We start from the raw sequence: 26,595 nt of genomic DNA, 5'->3' as shown, positions 1-26,595 counted from the left end.
ACCCCCACCCATTCATTCAGCATTAAGTCAGCTCCGTGAAGGGAAAAGCCATTCATCGTGCATCAATCCTGAGTGATACAGCAGCAGCAATCTCTTCAAATCTATAATCCTGGAAATAACCCTTCTATCTCCTGAGTCACAGTTCACACCTGAACTCTCCCTATAGGAGAACTAGAAAACCCTCCAACTGCCTCTGTCATGAGTATTGAAAAATCAGTGCCCAGGCCTGCCAAGTTAATTCCAAGTTCTATCACATCTCAGTTCATATTAGCAGGTATCAATCAGTCCCTTTACCCACTACCCTTTGACTACTTCCCATTCATACCCCTCAGGAAAGGTAAGAATCCACTTTCTCAGAAGACATACTTCTCCTTGTTCTCAAAATAGGCATTCTCCTAGATAGATAATACTCTTACATCTCCCCTTTCCCAGAGGTCTATTCACATGCACGCATTCTTCTGAATACCTGTTGTATGTCAAGTATTACGCTCAAGCTAAAATGCTGAATACATGTGCACATAAAAGTCTTGTTTAGAAAATCTTTATTTGGAACAGGTGTGAGCTTCCTCTAGGTCCTTGATAGTCAAATCCCTTCCTTGGGACTGTAGCATCAGCATCCCTTGTTTGAAATGAGGAATCTCAGGCCCAACCCAAAAGTCAGAATCTGCATTCTAAAAAGATGACCAGATAATTCAAATTCGCTTTTAAACTTGAGAAAGCACTGCCCTAAAAGACTGATTTCACTGACAACACATCCTGAGGAGCAGAGTTCCAACAGGATTTCACATCTGACCAAAGAGGGGTCCTAGAAACTAACTGGAGGTAAGCACATCCCTGATTGTGTTCAGATTGGAAAAGTGAGATGTCTGGCACTAATACCATTGAAAGAAGCACAACAGCACTTGAGAATTCTCTCTAGTTTGTGTTTATTAGTCTGCATAGTGACTTAGATCTTCCAAACACTGGGGAACCCTCAGCCCCATTAGAACATAGGAATGCAAGTTAACTTGTTTCAATGCCTGTTATAAAAAACAAATAACCCTTTTTAAAAAATCTGATTTAACACATTTTTTATTTCACTTTTTTCCATTTCTTTATAAAACAGTCATCTCCTCACTAGCAGCTCTCTCCCCTAAAGTGGGGGAGGGGGGGTGGAGGAGGTTGGACACCTCCAAAGAAAAAGGGAAGGGGGAGAAGGGCCCAGGGTTACCTCCTGAGGTTCTTCTGGGCCTGTTTCAACAATGTGTCAAAGTCAAGAGAATCGAATTTACTCTTTACAGGAGCAGGGTCAAAGTCTTCCCGGTTGGAGTCTATAAAAATAGAGACAGACATCAAGGTCTCTGACAACACTTCCCTACCACAGGGTCCTCAAATAGCCAGATAGCCAGTCTCCTCCCACCCCAATAATGGATGGAAATAGTATAACCTTGGTTTTTAAGTCAAAGAGAGAGCCCTCATTTCTCCTCTCATCCCACCACCCCCTAGGTTCTTTGTCACATTAAGTATTAGGTCAGTTCCATGAAAGAGAGCCCCACTCTCAAAAAGGCTGGGAGCCCTTCTGGGGACTATATGAAGTATACCAAAGCCTCGGGGTCTCTTCCACTCACCAAGATCAGAATAGCTTCTCTTGCAGAACTGCCTGCGGCCCCCAAAGCAGAGATCAAAGGGCTGTTCATCTGCCTGCCTCAGCTTGTGGCCACTCTCGATGGCTGCAAATGCCTCCTCAGCATAGCGGTAGGTAACGAAACCATAGTTGTCACTGGTGGGGAAGGTGAGGCAGAGGCTAGAATGCCTATTTGGGCACATGCTATGGTGAAGAAATACTTCCCAGGGTATAGAGAGGGACTGGGGTGGTTCTTCTCAGTTCCCAAATGGCCAGCCCTTTGACTGTGGGAGTGAAGGGGTCATCCTACATTACCTAGCACAAAGAGCAAGGGGGAAAGACAAGCATCAAAGTAAATGGACGGGAAAGAAAAGACATTCTGACCTTAGGGCCCAAGCTTACCCTTGGACACGGAAGTGGATAGTGCACTCCTCAATCTCTCCGAAAACAGAGAACCTCTGTTTCAGTTCTGACCTAGTCATTCGGCCAGGTATCTTCCCAATAAAGACCACTCTTCTCTCCTCCTATGTTGAAACAAGGAAAATTGACACACCATGAACCACGGCAACTGCTGTAGAAGATTCTCCAAGCTCCTGGCCCAGGGGCAAGTCCCATCAATCCCCCAAAACCCGTTCCTCTACTCACTATTGCACGCTCCTTCTGCAGCACTCTCTGCCTTTGGTAATGGTCATGTGAACGATAAGAACTGTACCTGACATGAGAAGAAGGTACCAACCATCAGCCACCACCCCCCACCCCCCCACCCCCGACATTAGGTAGCTCAAATCTCAGAACTCCTCAGGCATTTGCATCCCAGATGCACAATCTCCCTGATCGTATCCTATACTCACCGCCGCCTCCTGTCACTTCTCCGTCGGGGGGATGGGGAGCGGGACCGGCTTCGAGAACTGGATGACGAAGATGAGGAAGATGAGGAAGAAGATGAGGAGGAGGAAGAGGAAGAGCATCTTCGGGAACGTCCAGAGGAACTGCAACTGGATCTGGAGGATAAAGGAGCATGCAGGAATGCTGGGAATGGTGCAGATATATTCTACTTACCTCACCTTGGACCCATCCTTCCCTCCCAGTCAGGAAGGTCAAACCCAAAGGCAAAGCAGAGCAAAAGAGTTCTAGAAGAACTCCACAGACGACCAAACTGAGGCCCTCATGAACTTTAGATGTATCTGGAATGTTTTAGTGTTTTGGCACAAATCACACTTTCAATTATGCAATTAAAAACAAAAATATTTAACAAGTCAGAGTGAGTGAAGAAAAATAAATGGAGACTCAAGAGTTAAGGGGCTGGGCCCTAGGTCTTACAATTAGCTGGGGGTGCCAGGCCTGGGTCTCTGTGTTCCTGCTCCCCTAACATGTCTCACAGCAATGCTGCGACCATGGTGTAAAAGGAAGGTGACTTGCTAGACCTGTATTAGAGATCATTTCTCAAGAGGCCATTCTGGTTCCAAAACCAAGAATTCTTATGAATTAAGTAGGAAAATTTGGGTCTGTTACTGAGAAAAATGTACTGTCAGAAAATATATGAGGCCACAGTAACAAAGGAACTGCCCAAACTCTTTCCTCAACAGATGATTAGAACTGCCATTAAAAACCCCCTATCCCACCTTCCGACAGCCCACCAAGAAAAGAGAAGTGAGGACTACTGATACAGTACGTGACAGATTAAACATGGGTGAGATCTAACCCTAATGGTCTCCCAAAGGCAGGATTGGTCAAGGAAGCAGGAGACCTCAGGAATATCTCTAACTCAAATAGAGGACAGAAGCTATCTTCTCACAGCTTGCCTCCTTCAGTAATCCAAGAAAGGGCGAAAATACAAAAGCCAAGACAGAAGTGGAAGCCTTAGAGCCTGAATGTATCAAACTCAATGTGCAAAAGCTTTCAAAGTAAACTGGAGGAGAGCACATGGACTTCCTAAATGAAGAGGACCTAACAGGGCATCAGAGCTCACCTTCGCCACCTCTTGTGTGGGGGGGAGAGGGACCGGGACCGGGACCGGGACCGGGATGAGGAAGACGACGATGAGGATGAGGAGGAAGATGCTTCGCTGGTCCGGTTGGACCCAGAGCTGACAGAACGGCTGCTGCGGCCACGGCAGCCCTGCCAGCCCCGGCTTGGGGGGCTGGCTGACCTGCAGGCTTTTCGGTAACAGCGCACTGACCGCTGCTTGGCTGAGGGCTCAGGGGGAGTTCTACTGTTCATGTCATTCCGGCAAGGTGAGGCCTCAGGGGACAGCAAGGTGGATGGCGCGAGGCAAGGAGCTGGGGGATCTGCCTGCTCACTGCTAGTCCTGTGATCAAGTGGCTCCTGGGAGGCAGCTGTGCGTGGGGGCAGGGGGGTGACTGAGCCCAAGGACAAGACCGGTTTGATGGTGATGTCCTGATGGCGTTTGACGTTCCATCGGGAGCCCACCTCTGGAATGACTAGGGCAGGCGTCTTTCTGGGGGGAGTCCTGCTCCGGACACAATAGTCATGGTCCCCAGAGCCCACATGGACTGGACTAGGGCCATGGACCCCTTCTTGGAGGCGGGTTGCAGCTGGATGTTTGGCCTCTGTAACTCCTTCAGGCTTCAGGGTTCCCTCCTGGGCGGTGGACTTAGGAGATTTGGCTTTGGCCAGCAGTGAGACAGCAGCCAGGGGCTTCCATAATTGGTGGGGAGGGGTAGCTGGAGGGGTGAGCCCTGTGAGGGGAGGGAGGATGGAGATAGCAGGATGAGATCCGATTCTACACTTCCCAGCACTGCGTATATAGGCTCCAGTGACCCCCACTTCATGTCACAAAGCACACAACAGTCAACAGCCCAAATTCTCCCACTGTTGCAACTACTCCTACCCTCAAGTTTCCTATCTTAAAGACCAAGTAATAAAAACCCAGCCAAAAAAAAAAAAAAAGAACAACCCAGCCAGCTAGGGTCCTCCTGAACCCCTCAACCTCTCACTGCCCCAACCTAGCTAGTGACTGACTCCTCTACCTCTCCATTCTTAGACCCAGCCCTTCCCCCTAGTACTGCTTGACTTCAGGACTATATCTTGCCTGGACTCCCATAATCATCTTCCAGTGATCTCCTACCTCAGGCTTCACATCCATCCACCTATCTCTTCTACATTCCTGCTACAGGGAGCACCCCAAAACCAACTGCTTCTTCAATGCACAAGATGAAGTCCAAACAACTTAACATGGCATTCAAAGTTCCCGTAGTCTGACCTCCTACTTAACCACTTGAGCTTTATCTCTTGCTTTAGTTCTGCCCACCACCCCCATCAGCCAATACACTCCAGCCAAACAACTCACAATTCCCCAAAACATTCCAGGCTGGTTTTGTTTCTTCAGTTCACTCCAGCTGTTTATTCTCCTTAGAATGCCCCATCCCCTAAATCTATCTGATTGATATCAGTGATTTTCTCAAACCTCTGCTGCAGGGATTATACCTTCTATATATAACCCTCCCCTCACTGACCCATTTCAGACCCCACTATAAACCACAAAGGCTTCTTTAACAAATAACTTCTGATACTCAACATGCTCATTAGTTTATACATCTGCTCCCTGGACCATGAGAACCTCAAGGATGAGGATCACATCTCTGTATTCCCAACACCTACACACACCTGGTACAGAGCAGGCTCTATAAACATTTGCTGCACAAACTAATCAAAGGCCGAGTTCGCCACTCTGAACCCACCTGCCACGTTGGCCAGTTCTGGGGCTTGTAACCGGTCTAGGGGCCTCTTCTCCTGGGGAGTGTCAACGCTGCTGGCGGGGGGGAAAAGGGAAAGCCTGGTTCATTGCCTCCTCAACATCTTGTACATCTCTTTTCCTCACAAAGCAATGAGAGAGGGGTGTGTGCAGAGAAGAGAGGGATGCACAAACTGTCCCTATCACTCTCCTCCAGCACAGAAGGGCTCTTTGTGACTGTGATGTAGGCTGGGTCTCAACTTGGCTCTGTTCAATTCTAGGAGGCAGGCTGGCTATGACCTTGAATCCCACCGCCCCCCCCCCACCTCCTTTAAGCCAGGAACCTTGCCCACCTAGCTTAAAACCCAAAATCAATGTGGATGGGAACATGCTCAGCAGAACAGGATAGGGTACCATGAACATGAAAAATGAAAAAATGCCTCTCAGTGCTGGAAGACTAGGGAACAAGGATGTCCAGGGTGCCTCCTCCATGAATTAGGAGAGCCCTAGCATGAACATCTTCCCCTACTTGATTTTATACCATTACCAGTATTGAGCAAGCTTAAAAGTCTGTTAAACAAAAGAAAGAAATCCCCAAAGCCACGATGTGCCAGAAGATAAAAAGCACCTCCAGGACATCTAGAATCCCAGACTGGCATCAGCAGAGAATAGTACACATCCTCCTACCTCACCACCCAAGACTGTGTCTAGTAGTGATGGGCTGAGGGGGGCACGGGAAAACAGGGACAGACTCTAAAGCTGACTAAAAGTCCCTGCAACAGAAGCATCCAGTTGACAGTCCTGAAGTGCCGGCCGGCTGCTGACCAACAGCTGTAGGGTAACTCGCTCATGTCTCCATACTCACCCTGAGTTTCCTACAGCCAGGCTGTCAGCAGGAGCCGGGGGAGGGCACTCCTTTTTGGCTGCAAAGAAACCAAATTAGTTAAAAGGCCAACCAGATGTTCCAGATTGAGGTGGACAAAAGGGCTGGCTTGGAGACCCAAAGAAGGAAAATCTACTTTACCTATATATTTCACTGGGCTCTCCCCAGAGAGGTCCACTCTCTCCTAGTGGGTACCCAGGTACTATTTTTAATCATGTCTCTGCTCACAGACATCTGTTAACTCCTCATGAATCTGCGACAGAGTCCAAACTTCCAAGCCTAGCATGCAAGGTTCTACATGACCTAACTTTACTTCCTGGTCTTGTGGTCTACTTTTGTTCTACACTTACCATATTTTATATTTTTCCTTGTACTATAGATACTTGTTACTAAGTCAGGAATCATTTTTAAAATTTTCCTTCCCAATTAGACCATAAGCTCCTTGAGGATAGGACACAGTACCCTCTACAGCATCTAGATCCTTGCTTTGTACTGAGAAAGCTGAGCTACCCCTTGCCTTCCAAACACACTATACACAGTCATTCCTGTACCTCTGTCTTTATTCACCACACAGACCCCCTGTCTTCAGGATCCAGCTTGAGAGCTACTACCTTCTAGAAAAATGTCCCCTACCAACCCAACCCACTTCAATCTCCACACCCATCTACTCTTCGTAATTCTTGCCATGCTGTACCACCACCCCTCTCCCTGGCTTAGATTGTATTGTAGATGAACCTTGTCTCCCCATTCTGACAGGGAATAAGATTAATTCTCTGAGACTGCCCCTCCACCACTCCCTTCCTTTCATCTAAGCAACAGGGCTGGGCCCAAATTAAATAGCAACAGAAAGGGGTTTAGCGTAGCTACCCAGGCTCCTCACCTTCGGATTTCTCAAACTGTTCCAGCAGACTGGACAGGTCTGAAGCCTCAATTCCTGTCAAAGCACACCACACAGGATTGGAGACAGAAAACTCGTCTTAGAATTCCCAAATCACCTCATTTCTCCCTTTATGCTCCCCCTACCCACTGTACTAAGTAAACTAAGGCAGGAACACAAAGCAGGAAGGAATCAAACAAACTCAAGAGCTCTGCCTCTCAGGAACCCTCCAAACAACCTACCTTCCAAACAACCAAAGCTCAGCCCCGTCAAGGTAGTTTACCTTGTTCTACGGAGTACACTCACCATCCAAGCCCCTTGCCCTTTACTCACATCAACTAAACTGTGTGGCACTTACCAATCTCACTGATGAAGGCCTGTACCACATCCTCAGGGCCTTGAGTACGTGGGGTAGGCAGGAAGGAGAGTTTCCTTAGACGGGCTGGGTGGACAGCAGGCAGCTTAGATATAGTGCTCTGCTTTGGTGTGGGTGTGGAAATAGCCTTGGCAACAGAAGAGAGGGGCTTCTCCCTGGGCCTGGCTTCTTGGGTCTCAGGCTTTAGCCTCTCTGACGCAGGCTCTTCAACAGCCACACTCTCAGCAGACAGACATGGTGGAGCCTTGATCTGGGGGCTTTGCACTGGGGAGGACATCCTGTGTTTCATATGAGGAGATGCAGGCATGGACTTGACCTCTACCTTGGTGGGCTCTATTGGTGGAGCTCCCTGGCCAGCTGACCCAAGACAGAGGGGAGGAGCCATTGACCCAGGAAGTACACTTTCAGAAGGGCCAGCTGGAATGCCACTGGGCTCCACCTTGGGTGGAGGAGCAGCTCTCCCAACAGATGCTAGAGGCAAAGGAGGTGGTGGCAAAGTAGGCCAGAATGGAGGGTGTTGCAGCCCTGGACCCCATCCCAAGGGCCCATAGGCACAGCTGGAGCTATAAGGTGGGACTGGGGCTGGAGGAGGTACCCAAGGCACATTGCAAGTGGGGGGCACAGCATAGGTGCCAGGAGTACCAGATACCAGGGGCATTGTTGGTGGGGGGGGCAGGCAAGGATAGCCAGAAGGGGACACAGGGGGATAACAAGGCCAAGGTGGCACAGGAGCATAATGAGTATAGGGATCAGGTGGCACTGGCCTCATAGACATTGGAAGACTGGGAGGCTGCAGTGGTGGTGGGGGCAGACTGGGGATCGCCTGCCCACTTGTAGGAAGGGGCAGCACGGGGGTCAGGCCTAGCCCACCTGGAGGAAAAGGCAAAGCAGTGGGCATTGTGGGAGGCATGGGCTGCACAGGAGGTAGAGGTCTTGCTGGTAGTGGTAGCTCTTGGGATGGCACCTGCTCAATGGTAGTTGAGGCCACAGATTTGCTTACAGGTGGCTCAGGACTAGAAGAAGCAGGGCTGGGACCCACAGGCACAAAACAAGCCTCAGGGGGAACCTCAGGACTTCTCTGCAAAGTTGTCTTCTTGGCAGGGGCTGGTGGGATGATAAGACAAGGGATGTCTGCTAGCCCTGTGGGAGTCTCTGGGAGACTGGGCCACTTCCCAGCTGGGGGCTGGGGACTCTTCTCTTCTGCCTCTGCTTGGCGCTGTTGCCTTCGTCGCCGGTACTCTGACAGGCTAAGAGGCCGAGGTCTGGCTTCCTGGGTTGTGGCACTCGTACTACTTTCTACCTTCACAGGACCCCCAACCTCCTGGACTTCGGGGATGACAGCCTTTAGAGGGTCCAAGGACTCTGACTCTAGAAGGAGCCGGGGAGCTGGATTCCCCTGGACTGATGACACTGCACCACGTCTGGGATCAGATGGCCTAGACTTAACTAGCACAGGATCAACTGGAGCCAGGTCACTGGGAACAGAGTCAACTGGTGCTGAGTTAGCTGGGACAGGGTCACCTGGTGGCAAGTCATCTGAGATGGGAACAACCACTGTAGGGTCAATTTCTGCTGAGTCAGCCAGAACTGGGTCAATCAGCACTGGGTCAGCTGGCAGAGAGACAACCAGTTCTGGGTTTGCCGAAGCAAGGTCAACCAGTGCAGGATCAACAGGTACAGGGTCAGCTAGAACAGGATGAACTTCAGTGGGATCAGTTTCAACAGCGTCAAGTGGCATGCGGTTGGCTCGAGCAGAGACATGGGTTGGAACAGGGTTGGCTTGGATGCTGTCAACAAGGTTGGAGTAACGGTCTAGAGGATCTTCTTTAGCACAACTAGCTTGCCCAGCACTACTCTCCAAGTTCCCAGAGCTAGGTTTCTCCAAGGCAGCTGCCCAGGCCCGAGCCCAAGCCCGGGGCTTCCCTCTACTACGAGGAGGCCCAACCTCTTTTTGAGGTTCCTCCTGAGGCACATTTCTTGCCTGAGAGGTCACCTCTGTAGCCATGGTAGGCTGCCCACGAGAAGATGACCTCAGCCTCCTGGTATAGCCTTCTGCACAGGATGCTGGCTGCTCTTTGCTCTTCTTCTTCCTGCCCTTTCGAGCTCTCTGGGAGCTCAGCATTGTGTTGGTTGGTGTGTTGTGAGGCTCCTTGGGCATCATTGGCTCCATGACCTCCCTGGGCTTCAACAAGCAGACTGACTCTAGCTTTTCCTGGGAGTCCACTGACAACCTCTCTTTCTCAGGGCAGAGGTCTTCCTTGGGCACAGCAACCTCTGTCTCTGACTCCAGCGTAGGCATGAGTAGCTTCAAAGCTGGACTGGCCTCTAGTGAGTCATCCAGGAGCACAGGCTGGGGTCTGGTAGGGATCTGCCGTACCACAACTGGGATCTCCAGGTCATTACCAGCTGTGGCTGCCTGGCCCACTATCTCCAGCACCACACAATCCTCAGGCAGTGTCAAATCATCCGGCTGCTCCTGAAGCTCATCCTCAAGTGCTGTCAGGTGGGTGAGGTTGGGCAGGCAATAGGGATGCATGGCCCGTACCAGCTCACTCAAGGAGGAGATGCTCTCGTCACCAGCTGCTTGCACTGCCATCTCTGAGGCTGAGGTTTTCTCTTCCTCCTTGGGGCAGGCCAGGTGCATAGGAAAGTCTGGGATATTGCTCACGGAGTTGTCGAGTTCCCCAGCAAGCATCTGGCCACCGAAGTTGGCCACCTCCTCCTCCTCTTCCCCATCACTACGCTGCTGGGGAGGAGGGGATTGGCCCCGGCGAGCTCTTGACCTGGAGGATCTCCAGCTAGGAAGCTTAGGAGAAGAGGTTTCTAAGAAGGAAGGTGGGGAGAAGTCCCAAGGAGGATCTGAGAGAGACATCTCAACCTGTGAGAAAAAAGAGAAGCTGCAAGTTTTCTCCAAGGATACATTTTTCCAGGCCTGTCTCCACATACTCCTCCCTCCTGGGAGTCTCTGAGGCTCCCTTGGTCAGGCTTACCCCACTCACTCTACTACTGCCTGTGCTGGGCCCCAGTGTGTCAACCGGGGTGATGAGGTCACATTCTGGGGGTGTCCGGGAGAGAGTGAGCAGCTTGTGCAGCTGAGAGAAAGGAAAAGACTTGAGATGAGTGCTTCACAACCATATGAGTAGGCCCACAGTCGTGGCTCTAACCTTTGCACCAACCACACACCCCCTTCCCCTGGTCCCACACTCACAGAGGAGCCCTCCCGAGGTGACACAAGTAGTTCTGAGTCAGGAATGCTGTCAAACGGAGACAGGTTCTCGGAATCTGCATTGTCCAAGATCTCTGTCAGAGCTGTAAGTAGTGACACTTCATTCTGGTCCTCCAGAGATAGCCTGCTCTGCTCCAGAAAGACAACAGGAAGGTCTCACCATCATCCCTAATCATCTACTGGCCAGTGAGAAGGACTGAACACTAAGGGAAGCAGGCTCAGTTCATCTCAATTGCCAAAGAGAGATCTAAAGGATGCCTGGGTAGCTCAGCGGTTAAGTGTCTGCCTTTAGCCAGAGAGAGATCTGAGTGCAGTGCAGAAAGCATGGGCTCCAATCTCATTGTCATCTCCCACCTCTGTAGTGCCAAGAGGAGCCTATCAGAATTGAGACTTAGGCTTATGTTTCATATACTCCTTCCACCCTCAGACAAGATGCGGGATGCTCAGCAGACAGCCCTTGGCTAGGCTGGAATTGGACTCAAAATAGACTGGAACCCTCTGGACATGTGAAATGAGGGCCCATGCAGCAGGAAAGGCCTTGGACTATTGTTCAAGCCAGCCAGGGCACCCTCACATGGGACATGGTCTGGCAGCCTACAGCTCCAACTCTGAGACAAAAAACACACTTCAAGGACTTGGTTTGGGTATCCAGGAACCAAGATCCTGGGAAAGCAGAGCCACTGAGCCATAGCCTAAATGCACAGCTCCCACCCAAAGACCTTTTTAAGCCCAGCCCCAGCTCACCTCCCCAAGGCTCCCAAAATCCTCAATGAGGGAGATGAGGGAGGCATCCATGTAGCTCTGCATGGTCCCCAGCAGTGTCTCATCCTGCAGTATCAGCTCCTCCATCTCCAGGTCCTTATCCCGCAGGCAGGGGCCAAGCCGAGACAGACTGACAAAACCAGAATCCTCCCCTTCCTCATGCAGCAGCACCTGGGACAAACAGGATAGTCAGAAGGGCATGAAAGCTACAGGGCATGGGACTTCTGGGGCATCTGTGTGACAGGCTCTGTAAACCGTGTGCCCAGCCCTCCACCAATGGCCCCAAACTCAGCAGGAGCCCCACCAAAGCAAAAAATCTGGACTTGCTGGGCAGAATGAAATACAACCCATGAGCCAAAGTACCAATCAGGATGGCAGTGTTCAAGGACCTTCTTCTGGGCAAAAAAAGGTTTGGACTCCATCCAGAAACAGTTGGAGCCACAGACGGTTATTAAATGAGGGAGTAAGAACATCAAAAAGATCAAGATTTTCAGAAAAGTTGTCTGCTGGTAGTGGTAAAAGCAGATAGTCTGAGGGGTACACCAAAGGAGAGGTGGTCAGTGAGGAGGCTACTTCAGCTCCAACCATCTTACCTCCCTCAAATCCTGCTCAGACCTCTCTTCCCTGCTTAGCTCAAACCCTACCTTCTTCAAGAATACTCAGGTTCCCCAACCCATGCTGATCTCTCCTCATATCCCTGAATTCATTTGCCTCATAGCACTTATTTTTCTGGCAAATGTGATGTCCCTTGCATCATTACTAAAGCTGGATTCTAAGTTCTTCTGGGGCAAAAAACCCTTTGTACCATACTAGCCTATATCCTTCTTGAATCTTGGGTTTTAACATTCACACTTCAAACTTTTATTTTGAAGGCCCTACAGTGTGCCACTCAACTTCTCAATGGTAGTTCCAAAGAAAAAGTCTCCTCCTAACTCTAACAGGACCACATGAGCACAAAAGAGAAAGCTTGATTCAGTACACGGAAAAGCCCCACCCCAACTCTTGCCTGAAAATTAGCAACATCTTTAGCCTTGTCAGGCAGGGAGCCTCCGCCCAGGCCTGTCAAGAGTGTGGGCGTGGGCGGGGCCAGAGGTAGCTAGAATGGGGCTGGCAAGGCCAGAGGCCAGAGCCAGGGGTATCTCCACTATATGAGAAACAGATGATGAAAGCCAAAGAACAGAAACAAATACAGACAAACCAATCCCCCCTCCCCTTCTGCACCAAAGGGAAAGTTTACACCTCTTCCAAGGGAGGAAAAGAAAAAAGAAAAGGCAATAGGTGTGACAATACCCCCATACCCACCCTCCTAATCAAGCTGAAGAGTTCCAGTGCCCAGAGAGGAAGGCTAGATACACTATAGGAGGCCAAGTCCAGAGAGGAAGTGAAAGGTGGCAGGTTTTAGGCACCAACTCCTCCCAAGCCTTCACAATCCTATAATTACAACTAGCAGCTGAATATCACCTGGCTCAGCAAACACTCGGGTGAGCAAGGAGGCTGCATTTCAACTTGTCCTGCCACCTACCTGACCTAGCTACTGGGCCAGAATCTTACAACAATGTCCAGCTCTGAGAACTACTCACAACCCCCCCAGTCAGAGACATACCCATCTTCCCCTGACATCATCTATCCCTCAATCCCCAAGAAGCACAGCTCTCAGACTACCAAGATCATCTAGGGGCTAAACCCAGGTTAAAAGAGAGCGAGCCACCAGCATCTCCAGCTTCAGCAACCTCCCAACTGGCTTTCCACACCCAGTCTCTTCCCTATAGGATTCAAAACCAACTACAAACTATTAAGAATACACAACTGATAACTTTTTGAGACCCTCCCTAAACCCCTCCAATGGCATCTTACTGCTCTTAGCACTAAATTTAAACTCCTTAAAATAACTTCAAAATCCTGGTGTTCCCCACTAGGTACTTCTACTCCAGTGTGTGTCCTCCTCTCTCTTGCCTCTCTCTACACGAGACACACAGGTCTCTTAAGTTTTTTTGTTTTAAGAGATTTTATTTAGGGGTACCTGAGTAGCTCAGTTGGTTGGACATCTGCCTTTGGCTCAGGTGGTGATCCCCAGGAGTCCTGGGATCAAGGCCTACATTGGGCTCCCTGCTCAGCAGAGTCTGCTTCTCCCTCTGTCCCTCCCCCTGCTTGTGCTCTTTCAAAGAAATAAAATCCTAAAAAAAAGAAAAAAAAAAAAGATTTTATTTATTTGACAGAGAGATAGAACCAGTGAGCACAAGCAGGGGGAATGGCACAAGGGCAGGGGAAAAGTTGCTCCCCAAGCTAGGAGCCTGACTCCCCAAGCAGGGTCCTGGGATCATGACCTGAGCCGAAGGTAGATGCCTAACCCAATGAGCCACCCAGGCACCCCTTGCCATTTCTTCAATAAACCTTGTTCTCTCCCACTTCAAGCCCTTCTCGCACTATTTCCTCTGATGAAAGCCTCCCTCCCCCACACACAGCCTTCAAAAGTCTCAACTTAAAATGTTCTTTCCCAGACCCTGCAATGTAGATTACTACTGCTCATTATGTAATCCCAAATATGCTGCACTTTCCTTTTGTCCCACTCATTATTTATTGTCTATCCCAATAAAACCATCCTAGAGAACAGGGACTATGTGTGGCTTACCACAGCATCCCTTCTGTCTAAACACATTATCTCAATAAATATTGGTGGACTAACTAGCTTCCACATATCCACCTTTATGAGGGAGAGGTGAGAGATGAGACACACATAATTTCTCCAGGAGATCCTCTCCAACCCCAGATGACCATCTAAATTGGATTACTGCTGGGTGATGGATTCTTCCTGCCTCTCCCATAAAAGGTGAGCAGTCCCCAAGCTAGGGCCCCAGAAGCGAGAGTTTGGATTGGTTTGCTGGAACGGACATAGCCTGCAGCCTAATTCCCACCTAAAACCAAAACCAAACCAAACTGAACCACCCAAAAGTTTTCAAGGACTTGGCTTAATTAAGAGAGATAACAGTTCAGACTAAGTCCTGCCCACCAACACTCTAGGTAGCAACTTTTAAGAAGCCCTCTGCTGAGGAGTGAGATGATAAGCTTCTAAGTATTGAGAAAACCAAGGAAACAGAATCTTGACAGAAGCCACCCCATCCAATAAATGTAGTATTGAATAGTTTTTAAATCTCCTTTTCCCATCCGAGAAAAATTCCAAAGAGCTTTAAATACAAATCACCTCAGTTTATATGTGTCAGTTCACAGAAGCAAGTCTTAGCTGCCTACTCAAAAGAGACGCTGAAGGAAAAAGGGAAGGAGAAAGGATTCCCTTTCCCTAACTTAGTCTTGTCCCACGTATATGTTGACACTCCCCAAGCCCCTTGAATCACCAATGAGGCAGGTCCGCAGGCAACCAAAACGCCAGTGCCCATGACTCACAACCCACGACAAGCCAGTCAGACAGAAGTCGCCACAAGCGTACTCCACAGCCCTTCTACCCTCCCCAACACACCCCACCATCCGCAGGCAACTGACTCCCCGCACATCTGGAAGGTCATTCACCATTCGCTGTTGAGGCGCCGTGAACCAACGCAGGAGAAAAAAACTACTCCAAGACCCTGGGCAAAGTTGACTCTAACAGCCCCTAACCTTCTTTCTCGGCTAGGGGCCCCCAACCGGGTCGGAGATGGCGGGACGGGCTGAGACACACCCAGTTCCCAGCAGTGCGGCTCCAACGCCGATATGAGATGCCGGGCAGCCTGGAGCGGGAGCCACGTGGACATCCCCTCCCCGCCCCCACGTGGACCCGCGGGCCACCCCCCCACCAGAAGCCCAACCCACGTGGGTGCCAAGGCCTCCTAGAGGGGGAGGGGAAGCCGACAAGTTCTCCCGGGAAAATTGCTCCCCCCCCACCTGGCTCCGAAAAGGCACTGCAGCGCGGTGCTAGCGGCACCCCCACTCGGCATCCTTAGGAAGGAGGTCTTAACCCTGGATTCCAAGTCCGAATCCCTGACCCCCCACCACGGGCCATGTTTCCGACACCTGACTATGCCCTTTCGGTGTTCCAGAGGAATGGCCATAGGGACCCTGTCTCTGCCTACGTCCCTTTAGCAAACAGCCCAGATCCATTCGGCCCAACCCGTCTCCCACAGGCAGCCGGCTTCTCCTCCCGAGCGCTTCCTCCCTTTCCTGTGGCGTCCACGTGTCACCGCCCGGCACACGCCGCTTTGCTGCCAGCCGCGGGCCGCCAGCCAGTCTCTCACCTGCTCCCCGCCACTCACAGAGCCTACAGTCGCATAAGGCGCTTGGCTCCGATTCCCCCAACTGCTGCCGCGGACTCCACCGCCGGGGTCGGGTCCGGGGCCCCCACTCGGAGACGGCGCGACTCCGTCTCTGCGTCCCCGGCGCGCCGCCATCTTGGCCCCTGAACACCCAGCGCAGCTCTGGTCGCCGGCGCCGCCTCGCCCAGCAGATTATGGGAAGGGAACTACAATTCCCGGAAGACACTGCAAGACTACGGTTCCCAAAAGGCCTTGCGGCGAGGCCCCCTAGCACTTGGGAAGAAGGCCCTGGCCTCGCAAGGGAGCCTGGGAATTGTAGTTGTTTTAAGCGGAGCCGCAGCGGCACTCGCTATAGACCTACTGTCACGCTTAGTTCTGTGTTCCATGGGGGAAATCTAGTTGAGGAATGCGAGGTAATAATGGGAGAGTTACATTTGCACATCTCTTTATTTTCCTATTTTTTCCAACTGTCCAAACGCCTTCTTATCTGGCATTCTAGAATGCGGTATTTTCCTTTTATCTTAGTCAAAGTGGGCCCGTGTTTTGAACCAGCACCCCCTAGTGGGCACCCGCACTCCAGGCGCTAACCTTCACGTACTTTACTGCGCCACCACAGCTAGTTTAATATTTTTTTGTTGTTATAGTTTAATCTTCTTTTATTTCTAGTTTCATTAGGAAATAAATATATACACCACTGTATAAGTTTAAGGCATGTAGCATGATTATTTGATTTACATGTACTGTGAATGATTATCACCATAGATAAGTTCAGCTAACCCATCTTCTCACATGGATAAAAAATATTTATCTCCTTGTGATGAGATTTACCCTTTAACAACTTTCCTATACATCATATACCAGTATTAGCTATGTAATGTTGCACATTGTATACCTACTACCAATTTATCTTATAAACGGAAGTTTGTAGAATTTAATCTTAAAATCCTCATTTGGGGGGACCCTGGGCTACTGAGAAACCCACATTGGCACCTCATTACCAAATGTATTTCTTGCTGCTGCACATTATCTTGCTGTCATACAAAGACAACTAGTGTTCTCCTGCCTTTGTTTTTCTGTTTGGAATATTCCAACTTGGAAACATCTTTCATGCTCTCTTTTATTTAGAAGAGTCTTATTGATCATCCCAACCAATCATGAACCCTCTCTATATTTCTACAGTCCATCACTATCACCGCTATTCGTTCATTTACCCTTTAGACGCTCCTTATTGTTTTTTTTATTTTTAAAAAAGTTTTCTTTTTTAAAAAATATTTTTATTTATCTATTCATGAGAGACACAGAGAGAGAGGCAGAGACATAGGCAGAGGGAGAAGTAGGCTCCATGCTGGGAGCCTGATGTGAGACTCAATCCCAGAATCCCAGGATCACACCCTGAGCCAAAGGCAGACACTTAACCGCGGAGCCACCCAGGCGTCCGCACATACACTCTTCCTAAAATAAATAAATCTTTAAAAAGTTCAAGTAGCACTAAACTACATGTAAAACTATATATAAGGGGCCTACTAGATAGCTCAGTTGGTTAAACATCTGCTTTTGGCTCAGGTCATGATCCTAGGGTCCTGGGATCAAGCCCCAGATGTGGCTTCCTGCTGAGCCTCTCCCTCTGCTCCCCCTGCTTTTTGCACGCACTCTCTCTCTCTCTCTCTCTCTCTCATAAATAAATAAAATCTTTAAAAAAAAAAAAAAAAAAGAACTATATAGGGATCCCTGGGTGGCGCAGCAGTTTAGCGCCTGTCTTTGGCCCAGGGCGCGATCCTGGAGACCTGGGATCGAATCCCACGTCGGGCTCCCGGTGCATGGAGCCTGCTTCTCCCTCTGCCTGCTTCTCCCTCTGCCTGTGTCTCTGCCTCTCTCTCTCTCTCTGTGACTATAATAAATAAATAAAAATTAAAAAAAGAACTATATAAAAAATGCTCTTGGCCTGCAAATTCCAGTTCTAATCCCCAGATTTAATCTTTGTCACCTTTGGTATGTATTCATCCATACTTTTTCTATGCATGTAAAAATGTATAGGGAAACACACTGGTCTTTTCTTCAAAAATAATGACCATTCCAGGGTCTGGCTTGATCAGCTGAGCATGTTACTCTTGATCTCAGGGTTGTAAGTTTGAGTTCTACATTGCGTACAGAGATTACTTTAAAATCTTAAAAGAGGACACCTGGGGGCTCAGCGGTTGAGCATCTGCTTTCAGCTCAGGGCATGATCCCAGAGTCCAGGGATGGAGTCCCACATTGGGCTCCCTGCGTGGAGCCTGCTTCTCCCTCTGCCTATGTCTCTGCTTCTCTCTCTCTCTCTCTCTCTCTCTCTCTATGTCTCTCATAAATAAATAAAATATCTTCTAAAAATAAATAAAATTTAAATTAAAAAAATCTTTATAAGAAAAATATGACCATTACATATGTAGGATTCTACAACTTGCTTTTTTTCGGGTAACAATATATTAGTCTCAATCCCAGACCCCAGGATCATGCCCTGAGCCAAAGGCAGACACTCAACTGCTGAGCCACCCAGGTGTTCCACAATATATTAGTTTTTTTTTTTTGTAAGATTTTATTTATTTATTCATGAGAGACACAGAGAAGCTGAGACATAGGGACAGACTATTTGGGAAAACTGAATTCTGTTCACAATTTTTTCATAAAAAATGAAATGAGGGAAACAATAATTTTTATTTCCAATAAATTTGGAAATAATTTGCCTATGAGAAATTAAGAACCAGTATAGGATGGCATAATTCTTCCTCTAGGGAAGAAACATATTCTCTTTCTTTTCTTTTCTTTTTTCTTTTCTTTTCTTTTTTCTTTTCCTTTCTTTTCTTTCTTTCTTGCAAAAAGTGATTTTATTATAGCACAGGAACAGGACCCATGGGCAGAACAAGCTGCCTGGAAAAAATAAATTTGAAGAGATGCCCTGTAGGGATGCCTGGGTGGCTCAGCAGTTGAGCATCTGCCTTCCATTCAGGGCATGATCCCAGGTCTGGGGATTGAGTCCCACATCCGGCTCCCTACGAGAGCCTGCTTCTCCCTCTGTCTGTGTCTCTGCCTTTCTCCGTGTGTCTCACATGAATAAATTAATAAAATCTTTAAAAAGAAAAAAGAGAGAGAGATGCCCTGTAAATACTGGCAGTTTAGCCTCTAGTTATGGTCATTACTCTGGTGATTGGGCTTTGGGAAGAATATTAATGTTAAAGCAGAATGTTGGGTCATTTTGCTTTTTCATCATCTAATGAAACAATCTATTCTCATAATTATGATGTCTGCATACAATCTACTCAAAAATGTAATACATAGGGGTGCCTGGGTTGGCTCTGTGGGTTGTGTCTGACTCCTGATTTCATCTCAGGTGATGATCTTAGGGTTGTGAGATAGAGCCCCATGTTGGGCTCTATGCTCAGCATGGAGCCTGCTTGGGATTCTTTCTCTCCCTCTTCCTCTACTTCCCTCCCCTTAAAAAAAAAAAAAAAAAAAAAGATAAGAATATGAATATATCTTTGGATTTCCAGTGCCACCTAAACAAGTTTGTCATGGTTCCTTATCTCCTTGGCAGGTGCATTCCCCCCCCCCCCTTTTATTTAAGATTTTATTTTTAAGAAATCTCTACACCCAACATGGGGCTTGAATGCACAACCCGGAAATCAAGAGTCATATGCTCCACTGACTGAGCCAGCCAGGTGACTGGCAGGTTTATCTCTAGGAGCCATAAAGGAAAACCTCAAGGGTGGCTGGCTCAGTTGATAGAATATACAACTCCTAATATCAGGGTTGTGCATTCCAGCCCCAATTTGAACAGAGACATTACTTTAAATTTTTTTTAGGGATGCCTGGGTGGCTCAGTGGTTGAGTGTCTACCTTTGGCTCAGGGTATGATCCTGGAGTCCCGAGATTGAGTCCCACATTGGGCTCCCTGCCTGGGGCCTGCTTTTCCCTCTGCCTATGTATCTGCTTCTCTCTCTGTGCCTCTCATGAATGGATAAATAAAAAATCTTAAAAATAAATAAATTAAAAAAAAATAAATATTCTTAAAATTTTTTAATTAAAAAAATAAAAGGAAAGGGGACCTGGGTGGCTCAGTCAGTTGAGTGTCTGACTGTTGATTTTGTCTGACTCTTGATTTCAACTCAGGTATGATCTCAAGGTCATGAAATCTGAGCCCTGCATTGTGTCAGGCTCTGCTTAAGATTGTCTCTCTCTCTCTCCCTCTGCCCGGCTCTCTCACTTTCTCTTTCTCTCTAAGATAAATAAATAAATCTTAAAAAAAAAAAGGAAAACCCCAGAAACATAAACTACCAAACTTTGGGAACCCCCAATCATGTGTCTTTTCTCGACTCTATGCTTACCAAAGACTCATCTGATTATAGTAACTGACTCCCCCCATAACATGTTCTTTTTTTTTTTTTAAGATTTATTTATTTATTTATTTATTTATTTATTTATTTATTTATTTATTCATGACAGACACAGAGAGAGGCAGAGACATAGGCAGAGGGAGAAGCAGGCTCCATGCAGGGAGCCTGATGTGGGATTTAATCCCAGGACTCCAGGATCATGCCCTGAGCTGAAGGCAGGTGTTTAATCGCTAAGCCACCCAGGCATCCCACCCATAACATGTTCTATGTTGAGGATGTGTGTTGGGGATCCCTGGGTGGCGCAGCGGTTTGGCGCCTGGCTTTGGCCCAGGGCGCGATCCTGGAGACCCGGGATCGAATCCCATGTCGGGTTCCCAGTGCATGGAGCCTGCTTCTCCCTCTGCCTGTGTCTCTGCCTCTCTCTCTCTCTCTCTCTCTATCATAAATAAATAAAAAAATTAAACAAAAAAAAAGAGAATGTGTGTTGATCAAGTGAAACAAAATGCCCAGTTCAAACAACATATTTTTCAGTGTGAATTAACAAATTAGCACTTTGGTTTATTGATTGAGTGCGTACTATATGTCAGGCACTGTGTTAGGCACTGGAGATATAGCAATGACAAAACAGACCCAAAAAAAAAAAAAAAAAAAAACCCTCCCTAGTGCAGCTCAAATTCTATTGAGGAGACAATCTGCAAGTAAATACAAAGTTACAATAATATTGGAGAGCTGCTAAGTGCTATCAGAAGATAAATGGGATGGAGAGTGTAAAAGGTGAGTGGGAACAAATTTATATGGTGTGAACAGGTAAGGGCTCTGAGGAGACATTGGAAGTAAGAAGCGCAAGGAGAACCTAGTCATTCAAAGAGCATTCTGTAGTAAGAACAGCATATAAGCTCTGACGTGGGAACCCATAACTGAATTGGTATGTTCAAAAGGAAGATCAGTTTAAAGTATTTCAGAGAAGAGGGAGAGTATACCAAGATAATGTTTCTCATGTGTATTTAATTTGTGTGAATTAGTCTCCTGAATCTGATGTGTTCTGATTCACTTCCTAAATTGAATCTCTAGGCCTACAACACTGAAGACAAGATCTAGTGTGCTTGGAAACCCTCAAATGGCCCCCAATAAGCTCTGCCTCTTGTTATTCACACTCCTATTAGCCCCACCCCCACATTATAGCAGGGTCGTCTGTGTGAGCAATAACATAAAGTAGAAATGATGATACATCACTTCTGAGATTAGATTATGAAAAGACTGAGGCTTTCAGCCCAGGTGCTCTTGTTTCTCTTTCTGAAGGTAATGTGCCATGTTTGAGAGCAGCCTTATGGATGGCCCACGTAGCAAAAAAACCTGAAGCTTCTGTCCAACAGCCATTGAAGAACTGAGGCCTGTCAACAACACTGACAGTGAACTTAGAAGTAGATTCTCTAGCCTTAAACTTCGCAGACCTCGACAACAGCTTGACTATAATCCTGTGAGAGTCCCTGAGCTAAAATACCAACTAAGCCACTTCTGGATTCCTGACTCTTAGAAACTGAGTGAAATAACAAAAGTTTGTCTTAAAGTGCTAAAGTTGAGGGTAACTTGTTCCACATCATTAGAAAATTAATACACCTGAATGGTAGTTACTCTGCCAGGGAGTTGTAATCCTTCAGGCACTATCTCTTTTAGTGCTTTATATTTAGTTCCTAAAATCCACTTTTGAGGAATGGTTTGGTCTTCAGCTTGCTGTCATATGTCTTTGGATGAATTAGAAATATCTCTGGAAGGGACGTCTGGGTGGCTCAGCGGTTGAGCGTCTTCCTTCGGCTCAGGGTGTGATCCTGGAGTCCCGGGATCTAGTCCCACGTCGGGCTCCTTGCATGGAGCCTGTTTCTCCCTCTGCCTGTGTCTCTGCCTCTGTCTCTGTCTTTCATGGATAAAGAAATAAAATCTTAAAAAAAAGAGAAAAAAAAGAAATATCCCTGGAAGAATTAGAAAAGCAAAGATTACCATTTTACTTCTACTGAGGAAAAAAATTGAGGTGAAGGAAGGAAGGGTTGAACCATTTGGGCAGAGGCACACAGTGAGCAGATTATTGGTTTTTTGTTTTGTTTTGTTTTTGGCTCCCTAGTTCCACTACTGTACTAAGCAGGTGGTTATTGAAGGAGAAATGAATAGGTTTCATTCACTTGGTGGGAATGCTCTGAGTGACAGGGACCCTTTTGGAAAAAAGGGCTCTTCCCAAATATGTGCATGCATAAGAATCACCAGAGGAACTTTTTTTTTTTTTTTTTTTTAATTCATGAGAGGCAGAGAAGCAGGCTCCACGCAGGGAGCCCGACGTGGGAGTCGATCCTAGGTCTCCAGGATCATGCCCTGGGCTAAAGTTGGTGCTAAACCGCTGAGCCACCCAGGCTGCCTGAGGAACTTCTTTATTTTTTTTTTATTTTTTTTATTTTTATTTATGATAGTCACACAGAGAGAGAGAGAGGCAGAGACACAGGCAGAGGGAGAAGCAGGCTCCATGCACCCATGCACCCATGCACCCATGCACCGGGAGCCCGATGTGGGATTCGATCCCAGGTCTCCAGGATCACACCCTGGGCCAAAGGCAGGCGCCAAACCGCTGCGCCACCCAGGGATCCCCCAGGGATCCCTTTAAAATGAAGACTATCTAGATCCTTTTCCTTCTCCAGAGACAAATATTTCCTCCATATGGAGATGCCTGGGTGGCTCAGTGGTAACTTGTCTTTGGCTCAGGGCATGATTAAGATTTTATTTTTATTTATGAGAGACACACACACACAGAGAGGCAGAGACATAGGTAGAGAGAAGCAGGCTCCATGCAGGGAGTCCAATGTGAGACTCGATCCTGGGACTCCAGGATCATGCCCTGGGTCAAAGGCAGACGCTCTACCGCTGAGCCACCCAGGCATCCCAATAAATAAAATCTTAAAAAAAAAAATGTCCTCTATCTGAAGGTGTAGACTTCTGCATATTTAATAGGTTTCCTGGGAGATTGTGTGTGTGTGTTTTAAGATTTTATTTTTTTAAAGATTTTATTATTTTATTCATGAGAGACACAGAGAGAGAGAGAGAGAGAAGCAGAGATGCACACAGGCAGAGGGAGAAGCAGGCTCCATGCAGGGAGCCCGACATGGGACTCGATCCCAGGACTCCAAGATCACGCCCTGGGCCAAAGGCAGGCACTAAACCGCTGAGCCACACAGGGATTCCCCGCCCCCCCCCCCCTTTTTTTTTGAAGAAAGATTTTATTTTTAAGGACAGCCCGGGTGACTTTTTTTTTTTAAGATTTTATTTTTAAGTAATCTGTACATCGGGGATCCCTGGGTGGCGCAGCGGTTTGGCGCCTGCCTTTGGCCCAGGGCGCGATCCTGGAGACCCGGGATCGAATCCCACGTCGGGCTCCCGGTGCATGGAGCCTGCTTCTCCCTCTGCCTGTGTCTCTGCCTTTCTCTCTCTCTCTGTGACTATCATAAATAAATAAAAATTAAAAAAAAAAAAAAGTAATCTGTACATCCAATATGGGGTTCAACCTTAGAACCCTAAGATCAGGAATCACAGGCTCTACTGACTGAGCCAGTCAGGCGCCCCTTCCTGGGAGTTTCTTACATACTTCAGGAAACTGCTTTGGCAGAGAAAGAAGTGGTAGTTGTATATGGTGATGGTGATAATGATGGTCAAGGGGGTAAGGCATCATATGTTGGGGCAGGGGAAGATAAATCCTGTCCAAATTCTTATATCATTCAACAAAGTTGTAGGACATATACTAGGTTCCAAGCATTCTGTTAGGTGCTAGGAATATAGCGATTATTATTAAGACATAGATCAAGGCAGCCCGGGTGGCTCAGCAGTTTAGCACTGCCTTTGGCCCAGGGCGTGATCCTGGGGACTTGGGATGGAGTCCCACATCGGGCTCCCCGCATGCAGCCTGCTTCTCCTTCTGCCTGTGTCTCTGTCTCTCATAAATTATCTTAAAAAAAAAAAAAAAGACATAAATCATCTACTACTCGATGGGAAAAGAAAATTTGTCCTTGGGATCCCTGGGTGGCGCAGAGGTTTGGCGCCTGCCTTTGGCCCAGGGCGCGATCCTGGAGACCCCGGATCAAGTCCCGCATCGGGCTCCTGGTGCATAGAGCCTGCTTCTCCCTCTGCCTATGTCTCTGCCTCTCTCTCTCTCTGTGACTATCATAAATAAAAATTAAAAAAAAAAGAAAAGAAAATTTGTCCTTGAAAGAGTGATGCCAATAATATTTGTGTTTCAGGAGTAAAAAGATGTGGGAGAAAATAGAGCAAGACAAGATCAGGAGAGGGAGTTGAATGGGACAGGTTCTACGAGCTTGGAAGCAGGAGCCCACTTCCTTCTGGGAACAAGCTAACCTAGTGGCTTCTGCAGCCTGCTTCTCCATGGGGCTTCTCTCCCCTTCTCCTTTCCTTACCTCACCTCTTCTCCTCAGTACCTCCTACTTACACTTCGTCCCGTGTCTACAGTCCATCTTGCACTAACTGGTATTTTAAAAACACTGGAATGCCACTGAATTTTATTCACTTTAAAATGATTTATTTAGGTCATGTAATTTCACCTCAAAAGAAAACAAAAGCTAGGTGCTCATATTCATCCATCCAAATCAGCTGAGCCTGCCATCCTCCAGGACATGTCATTAAAGACCTTCCACATAAGCTCACTGCCTCCCAACCATACCCCAGGTCTATCTGCCAAGCAGCTGTAACATCTCTTTCCATTTTTGCCTGCATCACAATTCCCAAAGCTGCTCCAAAGATGTCCTCTTCTCCACAGGTCTGGTCTATACTAGAAGTAAGTCAAGGGGAAGAGCACTGGGTTGAATACTTGTTAGCTGTGTGACTGACTTTCGGCAAGATTCTTAACCTAGGTAAGCCTGGTTCCTCAAGGACTTAAACCATTTACCTTAATCACCCATTCAACAGTACTGAGGTGACACTTCCTTAAAGAAAAGAGGGCCACTAGATCAGCTGAGTGGGAGTGGGAGGGGCTCCTTCCCAGGGGAGGTGAAGCTAGAAACAGGTTTAAAAGAGGCATTAACTGATTAGTAGGCCAAAAAAGGGAGAATATTTTACAGACGAGTTCAGATTTATTAATCTTTCTGAATCTGTTTTCTTGCTCATTCAACGGAGGTAATAACATCTTCCTCCAAAGGTCATTATGAAAAATAAATGGGATCTCAGGTATGAAACACCTAGCACAGTGCCTGGTACATACTGTATGCTCCACAAATCTTTGTTTCTTCTTTGACTTCCAACTTACGTATGTGTAATCTAGAAGGGAACCTCAGATTCAGAGGAGGTAAAGTCCCTATTAGGTGGGTTGCAGGCCCATTTGTTCACCCAGGTGATTGGTGATCACCATGGAATCTGGCCAAGCTAGTTGTTTGGAATGAGTGGCCTCAGGGGTAAGTGGCCACTGGTTTGGGAGAAGGCAACCTCGTGTACAGTAGAGAAAGGGTTCAAAGCAGGCAGTCCCTCTCCTCTACACTGTCTAAACTTCCAGTCAATCCAGCCCACCCCTGACAGCAGAAAAAGGCTAAAGTATATTAAGAACTGACTACATGGTTGGCATCAAGCTAGGTGACTGGGCATACTTTGTCTACAGATTCTCACCAAGCTGCAAGTACCAATTACAGAGGGTGAAGCCAGGGTTCAGAGTAGGAAGTCAGTTGTCCCAAGTTATTTGCTCTAGTGAGGGGCAAAGCTGGAATTCAAACTAGGTATCCCAAATTCCTGGTGTGGGTTCTGTTGCTTTAGATTCCCCTTACTCCCTCTAGTGCTGACCTCTGGGGGAATGTGAAGAGATAGATTCAGGAGATGCTGCCAAAAACATACCTGTGTCAGTAAGGACGCCTTCAGTCACGTCCTTCTGCAGCTTCCCCCCTCCCCTCCCACTCCTGGAGTGGGGGAAAATCCACAGAACGGTTGGAAAAGCTAGACTCAAGAATGTGGCTGCGCTCACAGCTCCCCTCCCCCACCGTATCCCTAAGCATATGGAGGGGGTCCACATCTCTAGGAAAGCCCTCTTTTCAGACCCAGACTATGCATCTGCCCATCATTTCAGGCTCCCTCAGCAAAAACAAAGATGGAGAGAAGGGGTCTCACAACCATTCCCCAGCCAGTCAAGCCTGCTGTGCAGACTCTGGGGGACAGTGGGGCCAATCAAGCCCCCCCTTGCCCCCCAGTAATAATGAGAAGGAGGCTCCTTTACCAAGTCTGGGCCAGATGCCCTAGAGAGGGGACAGCAGCCCAGGTCCCCAGTGTCTACTCCTGGAGCCCACCTTAAAGCTTAAGCTGGCAGCTCGGGACCCCCCAGAAGGGAGAGGGCCAGCTCTCTCTTCCAGACAGCTCCCTTCTCCTCCCTCTTTCCTGCTAATAGGTATTTCCTGTTTATGAGGCAGCTAAGGCTGGGTTTTTGGGAAGGGATGGAGATGGAGCCCCCACCCCCACCCCCAGGGCTGGGCTGGGGAGTCCTTGAGGAGTGCCTGAAGGTTGGGAGGCTCCTCCCTGGGGAAAGAGTGTTCCTTATACTGTCC

General features: G+C 47.9%; 1 protein-coding gene across 9 annotated transcripts; it reads right to left on the bottom strand.

The window, feature by feature from the left end:
- Positions 1-909: 909 nt before the first annotated feature.
- On the bottom strand, positions 910-15,899 carry PPRC1 (PPARG related coactivator 1). Of its 9 annotated transcripts, none has more exons than XM_072739833.1 (14): positions 15,645-15,899; positions 11,404-11,592; positions 10,642-10,788; positions 10,433-10,525; positions 7,416-10,311; positions 7,061-7,114; positions 6,163-6,220; positions 5,305-5,372; positions 3,573-4,302; positions 2,455-2,604; positions 2,249-2,315; positions 2,006-2,127; positions 1,608-1,759; positions 910-1,310 (listed from the first exon to the last, which is right to left on the bottom strand). In XM_072739833.1, the coding sequence occupies exons 1-14, from the start codon at positions 15,795-15,797 to the stop codon at positions 1,207-1,209; spliced, it is 4,983 nt and encodes a 1,660-aa protein (XP_072595934.1). In that variant the 5' UTR covers positions 15,798-15,899; the 3' UTR covers positions 910-1,206. The 9 variants fall into 9 exon arrangements, with proteins under 9 accessions (XP_072595934.1, XP_025848495.1, XP_025848489.1 ...); XM_025992710.2 differs by having other exon boundaries at positions 5,305-5,375; positions 15,645-15,872; XM_025992704.2 differs by having other exon boundaries at positions 10,424-10,525; positions 15,645-15,870.
- Positions 15,900-26,595: the final 10,696 nt, after the last annotated feature.

This window comes from Vulpes vulpes, chromosome 15 (genome assembly GCF_048418805.1).
Source record: "Vulpes vulpes isolate BD-2025 chromosome 15, VulVul3, whole genome shotgun sequence".
Classification (NCBI taxonomy): domain Eukaryota; kingdom Metazoa; phylum Chordata; class Mammalia; order Carnivora; family Canidae; genus Vulpes; species Vulpes vulpes.
The sequence above is the reverse complement of the archived record's forward strand: the minus strand, read 5'-3'. Positions and strand labels throughout refer to the sequence as shown.